Source organism: Nesoenas mayeri, assembly GCF_963082525.1.
Source record: "Nesoenas mayeri genome assembly, chromosome: 8".
In the NCBI taxonomy this organism is placed as follows: domain Eukaryota; kingdom Metazoa; phylum Chordata; class Aves; order Columbiformes; family Columbidae; genus Nesoenas; species Nesoenas mayeri.
The window spans coordinates 12190956-12205675 of record NC_137554.1 but is presented as its reverse complement, the minus strand read 5'-3'; the positions used below and the strand labels follow the sequence as shown (position 1 = coordinate 12205675).

The window sequence follows — 14720 nt, the reverse complement described above, 5'->3', positions numbered from 1 at the left end:
ACAGAGGTCTAGAGGTGATGATGCTGCTGGGAACTATTTGAGTTTCTCTATGATGTTGCAAATTTCTGCTTTTCCAACTTATTTTTCTTCTTAATAAGAAGAATGTGCATATATGTGCACATGCAGCTAAACTATGACAAAATTTGTGCTTTCTGGGTAGATGAATCCACTCCCATCCTGGGGGCATAGTCTTATGTTATTACATTTTTATTTTGATGCTGCTTTTATTTTCCCTAAGTAGCCAACAGAGCTCATCCAGAAATAAAAGCAAGCTGAGTATAGTATACAGTGTATGTGCTTGCACACGTCTTACTGACTCGTAACAATACTGGAAGCTGTACAATGAATGACATACTAGATGCGCGAGTAAAAAGCGTGGGAGGTTCGGTACGAGAAATACATTCTCCCCTTCGCCACGGCGTTTGTTTCTCGTTGGGCAAATCGCTTCAAAGTAAATCCTGTTTGCTAAACACCACGCGGTCTGACTCAGGAGTGTGGCTGGCTCCTGCAGCCTGGTGTGCGTGCAGCGGCTGTTTCTGCGCGGCATGTCCTCTCGCTGTCCCCGAGCGCTGCCGCACGCACGCACGCACGCACGCACACCCGCACACCCGCCCGCTGCTCGCAGCTCCCAGCTCCTCTCAGAGCCAGGTGCTCCCGGCCCGTGTCCCCCCGGCCATTGTTCTCCGCACCGGACCGACCCCGCCTCCCCGCTGCACGCGCTCCGGCCGCCCCCGAGCCCCGCCCCTGCAGAGCCCCGCCCCGCGGCGCTCGGCCGGCCAACGGCGGGCGGGGGCGGTGCCGGGAGCGGCGGCGGCGCCGGGGGCGGTGTCGCGGGCCGCGCGGCGGGGAGCGCGCTCCATGGGCAGCGGGGCGGGAGTGCGCAGGGCCCGCGGCCGCCCGGCTGCCGCCTGCGCTCGGCCGCCGCTCTCCGGTAAGGGCTCCTGCCGGGGGACGTGGGACCCAACGTGGCTGGAGGGTGGAGGGCGTCGCTTGTCGCCGCCGGGAGGAGCCGCGGGTGAGCGCGGGACAGGGCGGCGGCGAGTCTCCGGGGGAACGGGAACGGGGGAGAATGGAGGGGCCCGGCGCTCCTCTTACCCTTGGTCAGGGCACGTCCCCCTGCGGGTGTCGCCCCTCCGACCCACCTCCCCGCCCGGCACCGCTCCGGGAACCGCCGGGAGGGGACGGAGGGCCGACCCCCGCCCTGTCCCGCACCTCCCGCGGGCTCTGCCCGCTTACCTGCCGCTGCCCCGCGGCCGGGCGGCTGCGAGGGGTCCGTGGCCGCGGAGGACGCGCGGTGCGGCGGGGCGGGCCGCAGGAATGCGCGGGGAGGGCAGGGCGGAGCGGCGACCCCCGCCCGGGGCTCGGGCAGCGGCCCTGCCCTCGGCCGGGGCTGCCAGCGCCCGGAGACGTGGCCCCTTTGAGAGCGCCTTTTTTTTTTACCCCTCCTACCGGAGAAATTGTGCTGGGAGAGCAAATTTCTGAAATATCTGGCGCTTTTTTTTTTCCTTCTTTTTTTTTTCCGTCGGGACTGGCGGTGGCTCGCTCTTAACCAGGAGAGTCTGGAGGCGTTTATAGAAAAGCTGGTGGACGCTTTTCGTTTTCGAAGCCAGTCTCCTGAAGAAATATGAAACACTTCTCAATAATGAAAGGCATGTGTTCTGTGAGGGAATCTCTCCCCCATCTGCCTTGTAATGCGGGAGGAGCGGACGTAAGGGCTTCTATTTATGAGGAAAAGGGGACTGTTGTACTAAATTGTTCGCTCTTGGTTCAGCTGCTACTTCACAGCAAAAGTTTCTCTCAAGATTTTCCCATCCAGAAACACTTTGTCGTCACTTTCATAATTTTCAAAGTGGTGGCATTATTGTGCTACTTGTTGCTAATCTGAATTTTAAAAAGATGGTACATATCTATACAATAATGCAGTTTTAAAAGTATGGACTTGCTGCAGGAACAGGTCTAACACATCATGCTACTTAAAGTTGACTCTGAAGCTGGCCAGACTTAAAAGAGGCATGTCCTTTAAATAATATGAAAATCTCTGTCTTGATATAAATAGATATCACACTTGTTTAAATGAGAGAAGGTTGTGTGGCTTTTTTGCTGTAAGTGCGAGATGGATTTGCAAAGTAGCTTTGTAGCCATGAGAATTACATGTGGGAACAGAAGAAACTTGCTTAAACATTATGCTTCATGTTTATTGTAAACCATACTTCAGTCTGTTTGAGGTGTTTGGAATTGCCTAATTATCAGCATTATTTGTGTAGTCTCATGTGTACTGTCGTAGGTACTGGCTTTAAACAGTAAACAGAAATTAGAGCAGTGAATTTGTGTTAAATTCTGAAGTTTTCTTGCCCCTCCCCCCAGCGCACACCCCCTGGAAGGCCTGCAGATTAGTTACAAAAACAACTGCTTTGACCACGTTTCCTCTGATGTATTTAAATTGTGAGGAGAAATAAGGCAGAAATAATGCAAAAATCATGGAAGTGCATTAGAATAACACCTGTTGATATAGGCAGTGGAAGTGTTCTAAGTGTTGAAGGTGCTACTTCTTCAGTTGGGCTAACCAAATACAAACATCTGTAGGTTAACTCATTTCAACCTGCAATCTAGATCATAATAGCGTTTTTTAAGATAAAAATAGTCAAATTTAAGATTTTTCTGCAGATGTATCTGCAAGCCACTTTAACATTTTAGCTGTCATGTTCCACATTTTTTTTTTCTTCCTCTCCTGTAGTGTTTGCCATATAGTATAAACATTGAGAACTCCTGGTGTTGAGAGAATAATAGCAGGCATTGTGCGAGCTGCTGGAACCATACCTGACTCTGCCACCTGGAGTTTGCTGCTTTGAAATGAATTGCTTAACCTAACATTGGGAAAATTGCAGTAGCATTCTGTTTTTCCTGAACAAAAAGAATGAAGGTAGTTGTTTAGTTATACCGATGTAATCTCTCCTAAATTTGTGCGTTTTCACGGTGGAACTTTAAAGGTGTACTGAAACAGAGGAATGCCCTTCAAGATAACTGCACTGAGATTTGCAGATAAACATTGATATTAAAATATTTTTAAATCTTTTCCCTTTTCTGTGTCCTTTGATTGCCTTTCATATTAAGAGATAACATGCTGAAAAGCCCACGTAACTTCTTTCCGGATGTTTTTCTTTCTGAGACGAACTGTGATGGGCCACGATTTCTCGCTTGGCACATTCTACATGAAGAAAATTCATCAGATCAAGGCTGTCATCTTAAGAGACAGGATGCTGAATACATCCTGGTGGTTGATGCAAGAATCAAGTGCTTTTGCAATTGTATTCAGCTGTAGTAACAGTTCATGGTAAAGAATAGGTCTCAGGGTAGATGTAAAGAACTTAATTCTTAAGGTTTCCAGAGTATTCAGGCAAGAAACTTTTCTCACAAAGTAAGCATGCATCATAATTAGCTTTTGAAATAGTTTCTGCATACCACTGCTTTTTATACAACACTGTGTATCTACTGTACAAATTAAAATAACTTCAAACAGCCAAAAACTTTTCTAATACTTCAGTTCAGCACCGTAATGTACACCAGTATGATCTTGAAAGAAATTTTGGAACTTGTTAGTACAAGAATATTACTTCACATATATTCCTATACTAAGCAGCGTTTTTCTTTCTCCACCTTCTTTCCCCTCCAATTTTTTAGGGTTTCATCTTTGGCTTGTCAAATGGACAGTAAGCAACGCTGAGTGTTAACTGCGAGAGCTCTATAAGCACAGCGGCTGCTGGGATGTTGCGACAGAACGGTGGAAGTAACAAGCGTGGTTTGGGATTAGCCCGACTGTCTACCTCCAACTTCTTCACCATCTCTAATTCAGGAAATTGGGGAATGGGGCGCAGCACCAAGAGCAGCTCTCTGAGCAGCATTAGCTCCAACTCTGACTGCTATGATAATCCTGTTGTGGACCCAGAATATATCATGCAACTGGTGAATGATGTCAGAAAATTTGCAGATGTGCTACTCTATTTGAAGGAAGCTATTCTTTCAGAAGGTATGTCAGTTGTTCTTAATTCTTGGATTTTCTGAAACTCTTACAACTCTATTCATATGTTTTTTTACTAGTCTTTACTGTGGTTGCTTCCCCTTGCCCTTTAGCTTCCCCCTTTATCCTCACTTCCTCCCCCCTCCCCCGGCATGGTGATTACAGGAAATGATGGTTGTTAGTTTGGGTTCTGTATTTCCTCATCAGAACACCGTGCAATATGTTTCATAATCATAACAAGGGAAGAAAGGCTTTTAGCAGGCTATCTAGGCTGATGCTAAAAGTTAAGAGACCATAAGCTTACGAGTTTTTAATAGCCTGAATGTTTTTTGTAATTCCAAAGAATTCTGTTAATATTTCGGTGATGCCTCAGTTTTCTAGGCTGTTTTGGTTTGGTTTTTGAAAGTCCTGTGTGCTAGTAGTTTGAGTTGTAAGGTACAATGTAACTCTGAAGTTTCTTCCTCTGCAAGATAAGTATTTACCATTTTCTGCCAGCAGGTGGAAACTGCAAATTTTCTCGCATATGAGGAGTGTGCATTGTTGTGTGTTCCCATTCCTGGTATTAGTCCATTTTTGGTCATCAGCAGGAAAGCTTTTATCTAACTTCGACAGAAATATTACCATGTTAACAGCTAAAATAGCACCCAGAACAGTTTTATATGGGATGTCCTGAGTGCTGAGCATTTGCAGTCACCGCTGTGTCTCAAGTGAGTCTGCACACCACTGAAGTAGCTTTGCCAAAAGGTGTGAACAAATCTTAACAAAGCAATAGTTTGACACCTCATGTCAGCAGTGCTTTTGCTGAGCACACAGGATGAGCGGAGTTTTTTGTGAAATGGGGTGTCTGGTGCTTACCAATACTGAAATGGAAATCCTGTAGGAAAGGGCTGTCGAAATACTGAAGTGTTCCAGTTGCCACGCAGCAGTTGTTAATTAATGTTCAATTTAAGTTTTGGACTTGGAAGATCAAAAAAACTAACAAGGAAGTTGTCTTGGTTTACACTACATTGTGGAATTAATTTGTTAAACAAATATTGTCCATTTAAAGGATTGTTAATTTATAAAGGGGAGATGTTTCGTTTCCACATTTAGGGGTGTTCTTTTTGACCTGTGTCCCTAAAATCTCATAATATAGTGAGTTCTGTAATGTTGGGCTTGCTTACTGCTGGCTGGAGACAACGTCCTGGAAGCTGCATAGTTCAGACTGCATTTCTCCATCTTATTTATCTTTGGAAATGTCTACAGTTGTCTGTCCAAAAATTGACAAAAACTTACTAAGGTGATTGAACAGACTTCTTACACATAAAATTCTGGCTCCTAACACTTGCAGTTTACCACAACCCTGAAGTTAGATTAATTGCTCCAAGTTGGAGTCAGTTTCAGGGATAGGAAATTAATTTCTTCCTTTTTGGACAGCATTAATTTATTGACTTGATGTAGGTTTTATTGAAAAGTAAAACTTTGCTTTGAAGTTCATGAAATAAGAACTAAAAATAGATTCTGCTACTAGCTACAGAAAAAAAAAACCCATTATTTGGATGTGTATATGCTGCCATGTATCTTCAGGCAGTTCAGAAGAGCAACAGGGTTTCATCAGTGAACTCTTGTATTTGCCTGGCAAGGGTTCCCAGAGTCTGCTGTAGGTCTTTTGACCTCCAACTAGTGTTTCCTCAGCTTCTACCATAAGTCATATTATTGCCAGTTTGGCAGATTTGTGTAAAAACACCTTTCTCATGCACTGTAACTTCACTCTTGACCTTATGGCTCCCTGTTTGCCAGGGCTGTTCAACTACTGGAGTCTGTCTGCATCATTAGGGGGGTTGGTTCCCGGGGGTACGTGCCTTGAATTTTGTACCAAGTGATGGTTGTATTCCCTGCTTGCGCTATCTGAGCTGCCTTGGGAGATCCTAGCAGTTATTCACCCCTGGTTCACCTACCAGTCTCCTGATGTGGTGATACCATCTTGGGTGAAAAATCTGAGCTATTTTGGGTTGTAACATATTCGTGTCTGAACTAGATCATAAGTGCCCTTGGATTATAGACTTGTCCTGTGTTTTGTGTGGTACAAATGCAAGTGATACGTAACATAAAGAACAAGTTGAGATCTCTTCAAAGGGACGAGTGTTATGTAACTGAAACTTTCTATAGATTTCAAGGCTATTTCTATTTGCATTACTTATGCTAATACAATTCAATTTCTGACAGTAGTCCCATTGTCATAATGTTGAATAAATTTTGGCTATTACTTGTCAACAAAGGTAAACCTGGCATTGTAACTTGCTTTGATTATTTTCAGAATCTCACTCAGCAATGTTTGTTGTGTAAACTGAAATCTAAAAAAACTTGGAAATTATTTCTTAACGATATTTCACATAAAAACCCAAAATATCTTCTCTCCCATTCCCCCTTGCAAAACTCGCAAACAAAAACCCCTCTGAATATAACTATAGAGTTGAAAAGTTTGGCAGCTGTTAGATCATGAGAGAGCTTGCAGTTGCCTCTTGTGCTGAGTGAAATGCCATGTGTTCCGTACATTTCAGTTCTTCCTGTCTTTTTAAGAATTTCCTTTTGAATCTAGGCGTTGTACTAGCTGGATGTAATGATCTGTTACTAGCAATCTAACTTGAGGCACAGGATCGAGACACTTTACCAATGTCTTCATTAAAATAAGAGGTCTGGGAATTCTTTGAACTCAGGTCAATGAATCCAGTGCTGATTCACGAGAGATTTTTTAATTTAATTCAACTTGATGACAGGCTGAACCTGCAGTAGTTGAACAGTTAGTGCATCAGTCTCTTGGTCTGGTCTTCAGTTAAATTTCCAGATGAGCGAGATTGTGCCATATGACTGATATTAGTTTGGTTAGTTATATTGTCATCGTGTCTTTGTGTATGAACTGAAAGGTTGTATTTGTTTGTAGCATTAGAACTTTATAAGGTCAGAGATGATTGAAATATATTGAGGAGATTCAAAATAAGTCCATTTACATTCCTTTCTGATAAGAAGAAAATGAAAACAGTTCCTCAGAAATCCCTGCCTAGAAGGCTAAACTTGAGAACTATCTAGAACTAATACCTAGAAGTCTCAGATCATTACCTGCAATCTGTGCTACTCTTAAGACTGATCAGGTTTTCAGTTTTATTGATGGGTTTCTGTATTCTTGATGTACCCCAGGTTTAGTTCTTGTTTCAGTTTTAATGTACATCCGAAGTACAAACTATGAAGATACCATGGCTTGAAAGCTGGTGAGTTTTCTCTTGGTGTTTTGAGTTCCAATAGTAACTTTCCAGCTAATGGGTGAGAGTGTGAGAACCTAATTGTTGCCTGCATCTTGCACTCCTCATTGAAAAGGCAGGACGTGCAGTGAAGTACAATCTAAAAGCTGGAGCTATCTGCCGTCTTCACAGGTAGTGGCACTCAAGAAGAGAAATAACTTTCCATGGTAGAGAGTGTTTTAGTAAATGAGAAGTTCTTTGCCTCTGCTGGAGACCTGCTTGGGGCTTAACCTGACCAAAGTATTGAAAATACATCAGACTTTGAAGTGCATGAGGTATATTTAAGTCAAATCCTATAACTTGAAGAGGGTTAATTCTTGTCCCAAAGCGTGGGTTTAATGCATCTGCAAGTAAGCACTGTTGGATTTTGAGGCTGACTTCTACATGTGTAATATGTTCCTTTGGACAAGAGGAGGTATGGGGTATCTGCTATACACTGTCCAATCTTTTTAAAATACAAGGATGCCTATACCTCATAGAAGTTGTATAGAAAGCATGCAGCCACTTTTTGGGACAAAACGTGCAGGACCTACCTCTTACAAACTTCTAATAAATGATTTATCACTTTAAAAATAGTATTGCTTATTGCATGGATATGCTGAGTTGAGGATCTGTTTAAGGGTAGGCATCTATGTATGAGACTGGTGATGCCACAGTCTGTGCTGTTACTGTCCATAATACATTCTACTGTTGCTTTAAGCAAATGATGCCACTATGTGGCCTTTACTCAAATGAGATTTATTTACTCAGGTTTAAAAGGACCACACAAAATATTTGGGACACAGTCTGAGTTCTTCATTAGACGATATTTTACTAAGTGTTTCACTTTAAAGAGTAAATAGTAGCTTTTATCACATCAGAGGGGGGAAACGTTCCTGTTTCCCTAGTCTGAAGATAGTTAGCTACTGGTTTTGTGACATCTGCATTTTTTTTTAAGGAATGTAATGTATATTTCATTCTGTAAGGTCTGCCTTCGGGACTGTGGGAAATACTGTTTCATTGTGAATAGCTGTTAGGGTAAAATTTGCATGTGGTTTAAAAGTGCGGGAGTAATTATACTTTATACTTTAATATATAATCTTCTTGAGCTGTACTTCAGAATACACTTAGGAATTATTGCTTGCTTTATCACCAACTTTGAAGTAATCTTCAAAGTGTGATATTATGTGCTTCATGTAGGTAATTCTAGGTCCTCCTCATGAGCAAAAGCTCATTTCCTCAAGTTCATCCTTCTTTCAACTAATGTAAATTGGAGCTTATTCCAAAATGTTAATGTACGCTCTCCCCCTCCACACCCCCAGATACCTTAGAAAACAGAATAGCAAGATAAAACTTCTGCCTTTCATCACAGTTTACTCTTTGAGGATCACATTTTGCTGTCTGGTTTCTTAGACTTTGTTAAGATTTTAAAAAATTCATTTATTTGTTTATTAAACTGAAGCAGAGGTAAAAATACCGGTGAAGCTGGATGGCCGGGTCAGGAATGTCTGCCTCCCCTTTATAGTAGCACCAATATTTTCAAAAGGATCAAGAATGCTACCTAACTTGAAATGTATCAGGTCCTTATTTTTGAAGGATAAGATATTCAGCCCAGTGGGACAATTTTAAAGGTGTGTCAAGGTAAGTAGTTTGCTCAAAATAAGGAACCTGTAATCTCTAGTGACTTCAAAACATTGTTTTAGCATCGTGCAGATTGGTATTAATCACATGCTACACTAAAAGCCAGAAGACGTCTGCTGAATATAGTGCTTGAGGGTCAAAGATGAATGATTCCTCTTCAGCCCTTCCAGGCTGGATAAATGTGTCCTTTTTCAGTACTGTCCTTATGATGAAGGCACTTTAGTATTTTTAGCATTTGATTTTTATTTCTCTGTATTATTCTGAAAGTATAAAATGTTAGTGTTGTTTTTCTGAGGCAATGTTTTTGAAAGTTTGTCCTGTTTTTGCTATGGAAATCTGAAGTTCATTAGCTATTGCGGTGAAGATTACAGATTGAAATTATGATAACAAAATACTAGGTGTAATTTTGCTGTTGGATCTTTATTCCAGTTTTGATGCTTCTCAATGATATGTGCTGTCTTTGATACACCTTAAACTGGATGTATTTACCTGTCTAACGATACCTCATAGTATGAATAGTTGGTAGGTGGGCAAACTGCTCTAAACAAGGATCTGATAAAGTGTTTATCTTCCTTTGCAACAGTCTCTGGAAGGAATGTGTGGTGGTTGTGGGTGTTGGTTGGGATGGTTTTTTGTTTGTTTGGTTGGTTTGATGTATTTTGTTTTTGTGGCGTTTTTTTAGGAAGTTGGACTGACCTCTTTAGAAGTTTTTGTGAAAGAACGTGCTGGTTTTCTGTTTGATAGTATTTTGTGTTCTAGATTAAAAACTTTCATTGGAGAAGGGAAAGTAAAATGCAGTCAGGGCAGCTTGTGGGAACTGTGAGAACACAGTCATTATTAAATGCATAAACAATCTGCTTGTGAGTTGATTAAATGACCTTCAAGAATCCTCGGAAAAGGGCAGAGGAATTAATGTAAAGCATAGCACATCATTCCCCTTATTCCACGTAGCACCAAAAAAAATGGGAAATCAAAGCATCTAGTAGATAATAAATCCTGTTACAGAAATCACAACATTTGAGGATGTTCATAAAAAGTCTGAAGTGGAATTTTAATGTTAATCACTTCCAGGATCTACTGAAGTGTTATACGTTGTAATACCTGAAGAATGATTCTGTAACTTATTATTAAAATATGACCTTTTTTTGTACTTTGTAGCTCTATTCAGACTTGGTCCACAAAGAATTAACTGCATGTGTTAAATATGTTAGCCTGTAATAACATCGTTCATCATCGTGCTGAAGCAAATAAGGTGTTAAGAGGCGAATTCTGACAATTTGTATTTGCTGCTTTGGATGTTATTGTTCCCGTAGCAGAGTTGGCAGAAGTGACCTTGTGAGACGCAGTCGCAGGGAAGCTGGGACTGAACCAGACTGGGGCAGGTGTGAGGCACCTGGGAAGAGTCGCTTCTGAAGGTGCTCATGCAGAAATTACAGGTTTTCATTTCCCACTAACAGCTGAATCAATGGTACAGTTCTGTAACTATTGAAAATCTACAAGATGTGCCTAAAATTGTTGTTTTCTTATTATAGAGCTTGTTTTGTTAGGGCTCTGTTTTAAGCCATGCTAATAGCGTGTTTTCACAGCAGCTTGGAGAAGAAACTGAAGTGTGAGCTGCTGTGATCTCGCTGCTTCCTCCTGGCACTGGCAGCAGTTCTCTGGTGACTGCAGAGCAAGCAAGGTCTGGGGGCAGATCTGCCTGAAAACCAGTCCTAGGAAGAACAATTTGTTTTCAGCCAAATCAGTTTTGTGAACGGGCTGGCTGTTAGGTTGTCGTGGGTACCAGCAAAAGAGGGAGAAGGTGACTGGCAAAGAAACGAGTGGCCAGAGGTTAAAGTGGACCAAGACTGTAAGAGATGAGTCTGAGTTGGTGTGGTGCTCTGCCCTGGCATTACTGCTGAACCCCATACCAGCTCTGCCATCTCTTCTATTGAATGCTAAGTTTGACAGGGGTGTATGAAAGGTGCAAGTGAGAGGGAGAACAGCAAGCAGAAAATGCCCTTTGTAGATGGCAAATTAATCAGCCTTCTTAGCTCTGAGTTTTTAACATATTTGAATTTCACAGTCATCTTTTAAAGTTGCTTTCCTAAAACCTGCTTCTTATATGCAAAGACATATGTGCTTCCTGTCTTTCTGACCTGGAAATTCCGTAGTACACCCTTTCACATATCTCCAAGTAGTAGTCAGTGTTAAGTATTAGTTCTGTCAATCTGAAACTGTTCTTTGGCAAATGTGAAATTGTCTTTCAAGCTGAGAGATCTAAAAGATGTAAACAAGGATAAGAACGAAGTAAATACTTTCTTAATTTTTTTAACAAGTGAAATTATTGCTAAGAATCTACAGCCAATAGTAGTGATTGTTTTGTGTTCGTTTGGGTTTTCTAACAGTTTCTGATGTTTTTCATGGCAAAACTCAGAAGAAAATAAAAAAGACAGGCCTGTAAACTGCTTCTCTTAGTAGAGCTCTAGGACGAGAGCAAACCAGAGGCAACCTACTCGTTTCCCTGTGCTTCCCCTCCTTCCACATTGTCCTTTCATCCTGGTCTCTCCCATAAGCAGGACGCACTGAGATCCCTGGCTGTGAGTCCTGATCCTGTCCAGTGCTAGATTCCTCAAACTGAGAAGTTCTGCAAAAAAAGCAGGAGTTCAACATACTCCACAGGACTCTGTTCTTGAAAGAACTAGTGAAACCTGACAACAAGCCTACAAAAAGTAGTTTACAGTCCAAGTTTGTGGGAGACACCCATAGCTATGGACCATGCTTCCCCCTGGAATATTACGCTTCAGCCCGGAGAGACCTTTCCACCTTTCTTGTCATTTCACTCCAGATCATTCCACCACCTTTTCTGTCCAAGCTTTTTGTTTTTTAGGAGTCTGCCCTCTTGCAGGGTTTTGTTTAGGGAGTCTTGGACTTAAAGACACTGTGGCCGGAGCCAGAGGAGCTGGGCATTTTCTTTTGCTTTGCGGGTTTGTGATATAAGAGCACTGCAGTCATGAACAATTCTGTTTCCAGTAGTCTGAACAAGGCGAGGGGAAAAAAAACAACCTCCTTGAAGTTCAGTTCAAGCAAAGCTCTGTTCTTCATAATCAGAGTGTAAGCTGCCTGTTAAATGCAGGTTGCTAACACTGGGTAGTAAATGCTGTTTCTTCAGTTTCAGGGAAGATGAAAGTTAAATAATAACTTAGTGGACCAGCAGATAAGTTTGTGGCTGATAGGACTACCCCTCCCCCAGTTGCATACTCCGCATTCCTTCAGAACAAATGTTCACTTGTTGCCATAGTGTCTAAGATCAGCAATCAGGAGGGGTGTGTGTGTCTTGAAGGCTTGTGAGTGGAAAATGGAAAGTCAACCTTTATGTGCAGTTTGGATATTTTTGTTGACTTAATTAGCATATCTGCCTTTAGGAAAACTCTGAACTATTTGTGAAAGGGCATAGGCATTTTCCATTTTTACATTGCTGTTGAGGTGCAAAAAATGAAACACAAGTAAAACTCTGTTCTTCCTCCTTTTTGCATTTCTGATGTAAAAAAGAATCTTGAAACACTTAAAGAGCTTTAACCATTTTGTTAATTAGAATTACCTTCCCTTTCTGTCACAGCAACTAATGAAACCGATATTACAAGATTAGCAAGGTGAAAGCTGAATAGTGAGGAAGAAAATTAATATAGTCAGATTTATTTTTTTTTAATAGAGAGGTAAAGTTAGGCCTTTCAACAGGAAAAATTCTTCTAATGCAGTTTGCAGCTTACCTAAGAAACAGAGGAACACTTGGACACAAAAACTTGTGTCCCAAAGAATCTGCCCCAATGCCAGAAAGATGTGATTTGATTCATATGTAGTGTGAAGTCTTCTGTTCTTAACAGCAATTCCTGTGTACGTGTAGGAGCTTTTGTGTTTAAAAACAAAACAAGATCCCTTGGCAAAAAGTATTCTAGTATATCCTCAAAAATGTTGCATTTTCTCTGATGCATTTATGTATGAAAGTTGCAGCATAAAACAGGAACATAAATACAAGTGACTTTTTTGTTTGCCTTTGTCTAAGTTGTGACTGTCATTTTAATGATCTTTACTTAATGAGGATTTAATAGACTAAATCATTCCTTTTCAACCAGTCTCATTGTGACTGTTTTTTCTTCCTATTTATGTAGCTTGGTCACAGAACTGAAGCTGACTTGTTTCTTAATTTCAAGCAATCTAGTCTGGCAGTTTCTGTAATTTGTTTACGTTGGATCTAATGTCTCATTAATGGATGGGAGTTAGAACTGCATGGCAGGGAAGGAAATTTGGACCTTGATCTTCATAGGTAGCTATTTCCCTTTTTTAAGGCAAGTAGGGATTTTATGGGGTCTCACTCCTTTGTATCCCTAAAATGCCCTTTTTTATAGAAGATTGCTATGTTTGGGTTAAACTTTCATTAATTACATTCATAACAGAACAGTGTAACTGAAACACAGGACTTGAAGAATTTTTTTTTTTATAGAGGCTGTGACTTAGCTGTCAAAGGATTTTTTTTTTCCTTTTTACCTTTTTTCCTTGCTTTCTGTTTGAAGGTGTTTCCTTGGGCCAATTTTAAAAATATGTAGGAATTCTTATTTGCTGGTTTTGTTTATCTGTAGTTTGGAGACTCTGTCAACTTCAGATGAAGGTTGGTTTATCAAACTTAACTCTTCAGAGTTGTGTTCTGTGTCATGACTAAACTGCTCCAGTTATTGCTTAAATCAGAAGTGGCAATGAAAGCTCCATTATTAATTTTCAAATGGCAATGAAAATATAGCTAATGCAAGGAGCAGTGAAAAGCTTTCAAAGGACCTTACAAGACTCTTATCTGGGGCTGGGCACTCAGTTACACGGTCCTTTTGCTTGTGAAGCAGTGTTTTAAATGTCTCCAGTTGCTTTGGTCTAGAATGATGATCAGAGAATTAATGCTGGGACTTTGGTCTCTCATCTTCTTACATGTCTGTATGTGAAATAGCATACAGACTTCTTTATTTTTTACTGTAAATGGATGTTGGAGAATATATGGGAGAAATAAGGAAGCTTAAGGTTCAAATTCTGATGACTTCAGTAGCTCCAAAGAGCTATTGTAATAGTATAGTGTGATCCCTTTTTCAAATGTGTTGATTCTCTGTGCTGTGTTTGACTTGGATTCAGGGCCCACAGGTGGGTGTTGTGGCAGTTCATTACGCTTTTAAAAGTTCTGTTAGTACTACTTATCTATGAGCCAAAATAACCGTGATATTATGAATGTTGATATGTATACTGTGAATGCTAAATGGAAAGGCAGGCTTTTATTCTGGAAAAAATGAGGTGTTTCTTCTAACTCTCGTACTATCTTGATCCCTTTCTAGTTTTAGGAATCTGCAAGATGTGGCAGGCCTGTTGAGAAAGTTTTAGCTAAGATGCCTTGAAAATAATGTTGTCTTTGATTAAAATGAATCACAGGATTGTAGATCAGTCATTTGCAGGAATTATGTTTGTGTGTTAAAGTACAAGTGTGTCCTCTCTCTCACCGCATGCCTTTTCAGCAAGAGATTTTGACATCTTTAGGATCTGGGGCCAAATTTCAGTTTTGTAGCACAGGGTTTCCAAAGGGTACTCTACTCTGAGCATAGTATTGCATTTTTTCCAGTTCATACAGGTGTGATCGGTTTAGGACTCTCTGTGAACAAATCTAGCATCTCAGCTGATGTTCTACTTTTGGACTACAGCATATTCTTACTCTATTTCTAAGATCAGATGTTGCTGCAATAGTTATGCACAGGGAGTTCCTGAAGTATTAGCGTTAGATAGTGGTCTGATTGGTTCTTTAG

At 41.1% G+C, this 14720-nt stretch overlaps 1 protein-coding gene across 1 annotated transcript in view; it reads left to right on the top strand.

Annotated features, from left to right (window-relative positions):
* Positions 1 to 3747: 3747 nt before the first annotated feature.
* The window catches only part of ARHGAP29 (Rho GTPase activating protein 29), a gene marked incomplete at its 3' end in the record, with an annotated part of 48927 nt that continues 37954 nt past the window's right edge, over positions 3748 to 14720 (top strand). Inside the window, exon 1 of the mRNA XM_080348569.1 lies at positions 3748 to 4024. Within this exon, the coding sequence (XP_080204695.1) occupies positions 3763 to 4024 (262 nt within the window). The 5' untranslated portion in view covers positions 3748 to 3762. The remainder of the gene's footprint in view (positions 4025 to 14720) is intronic.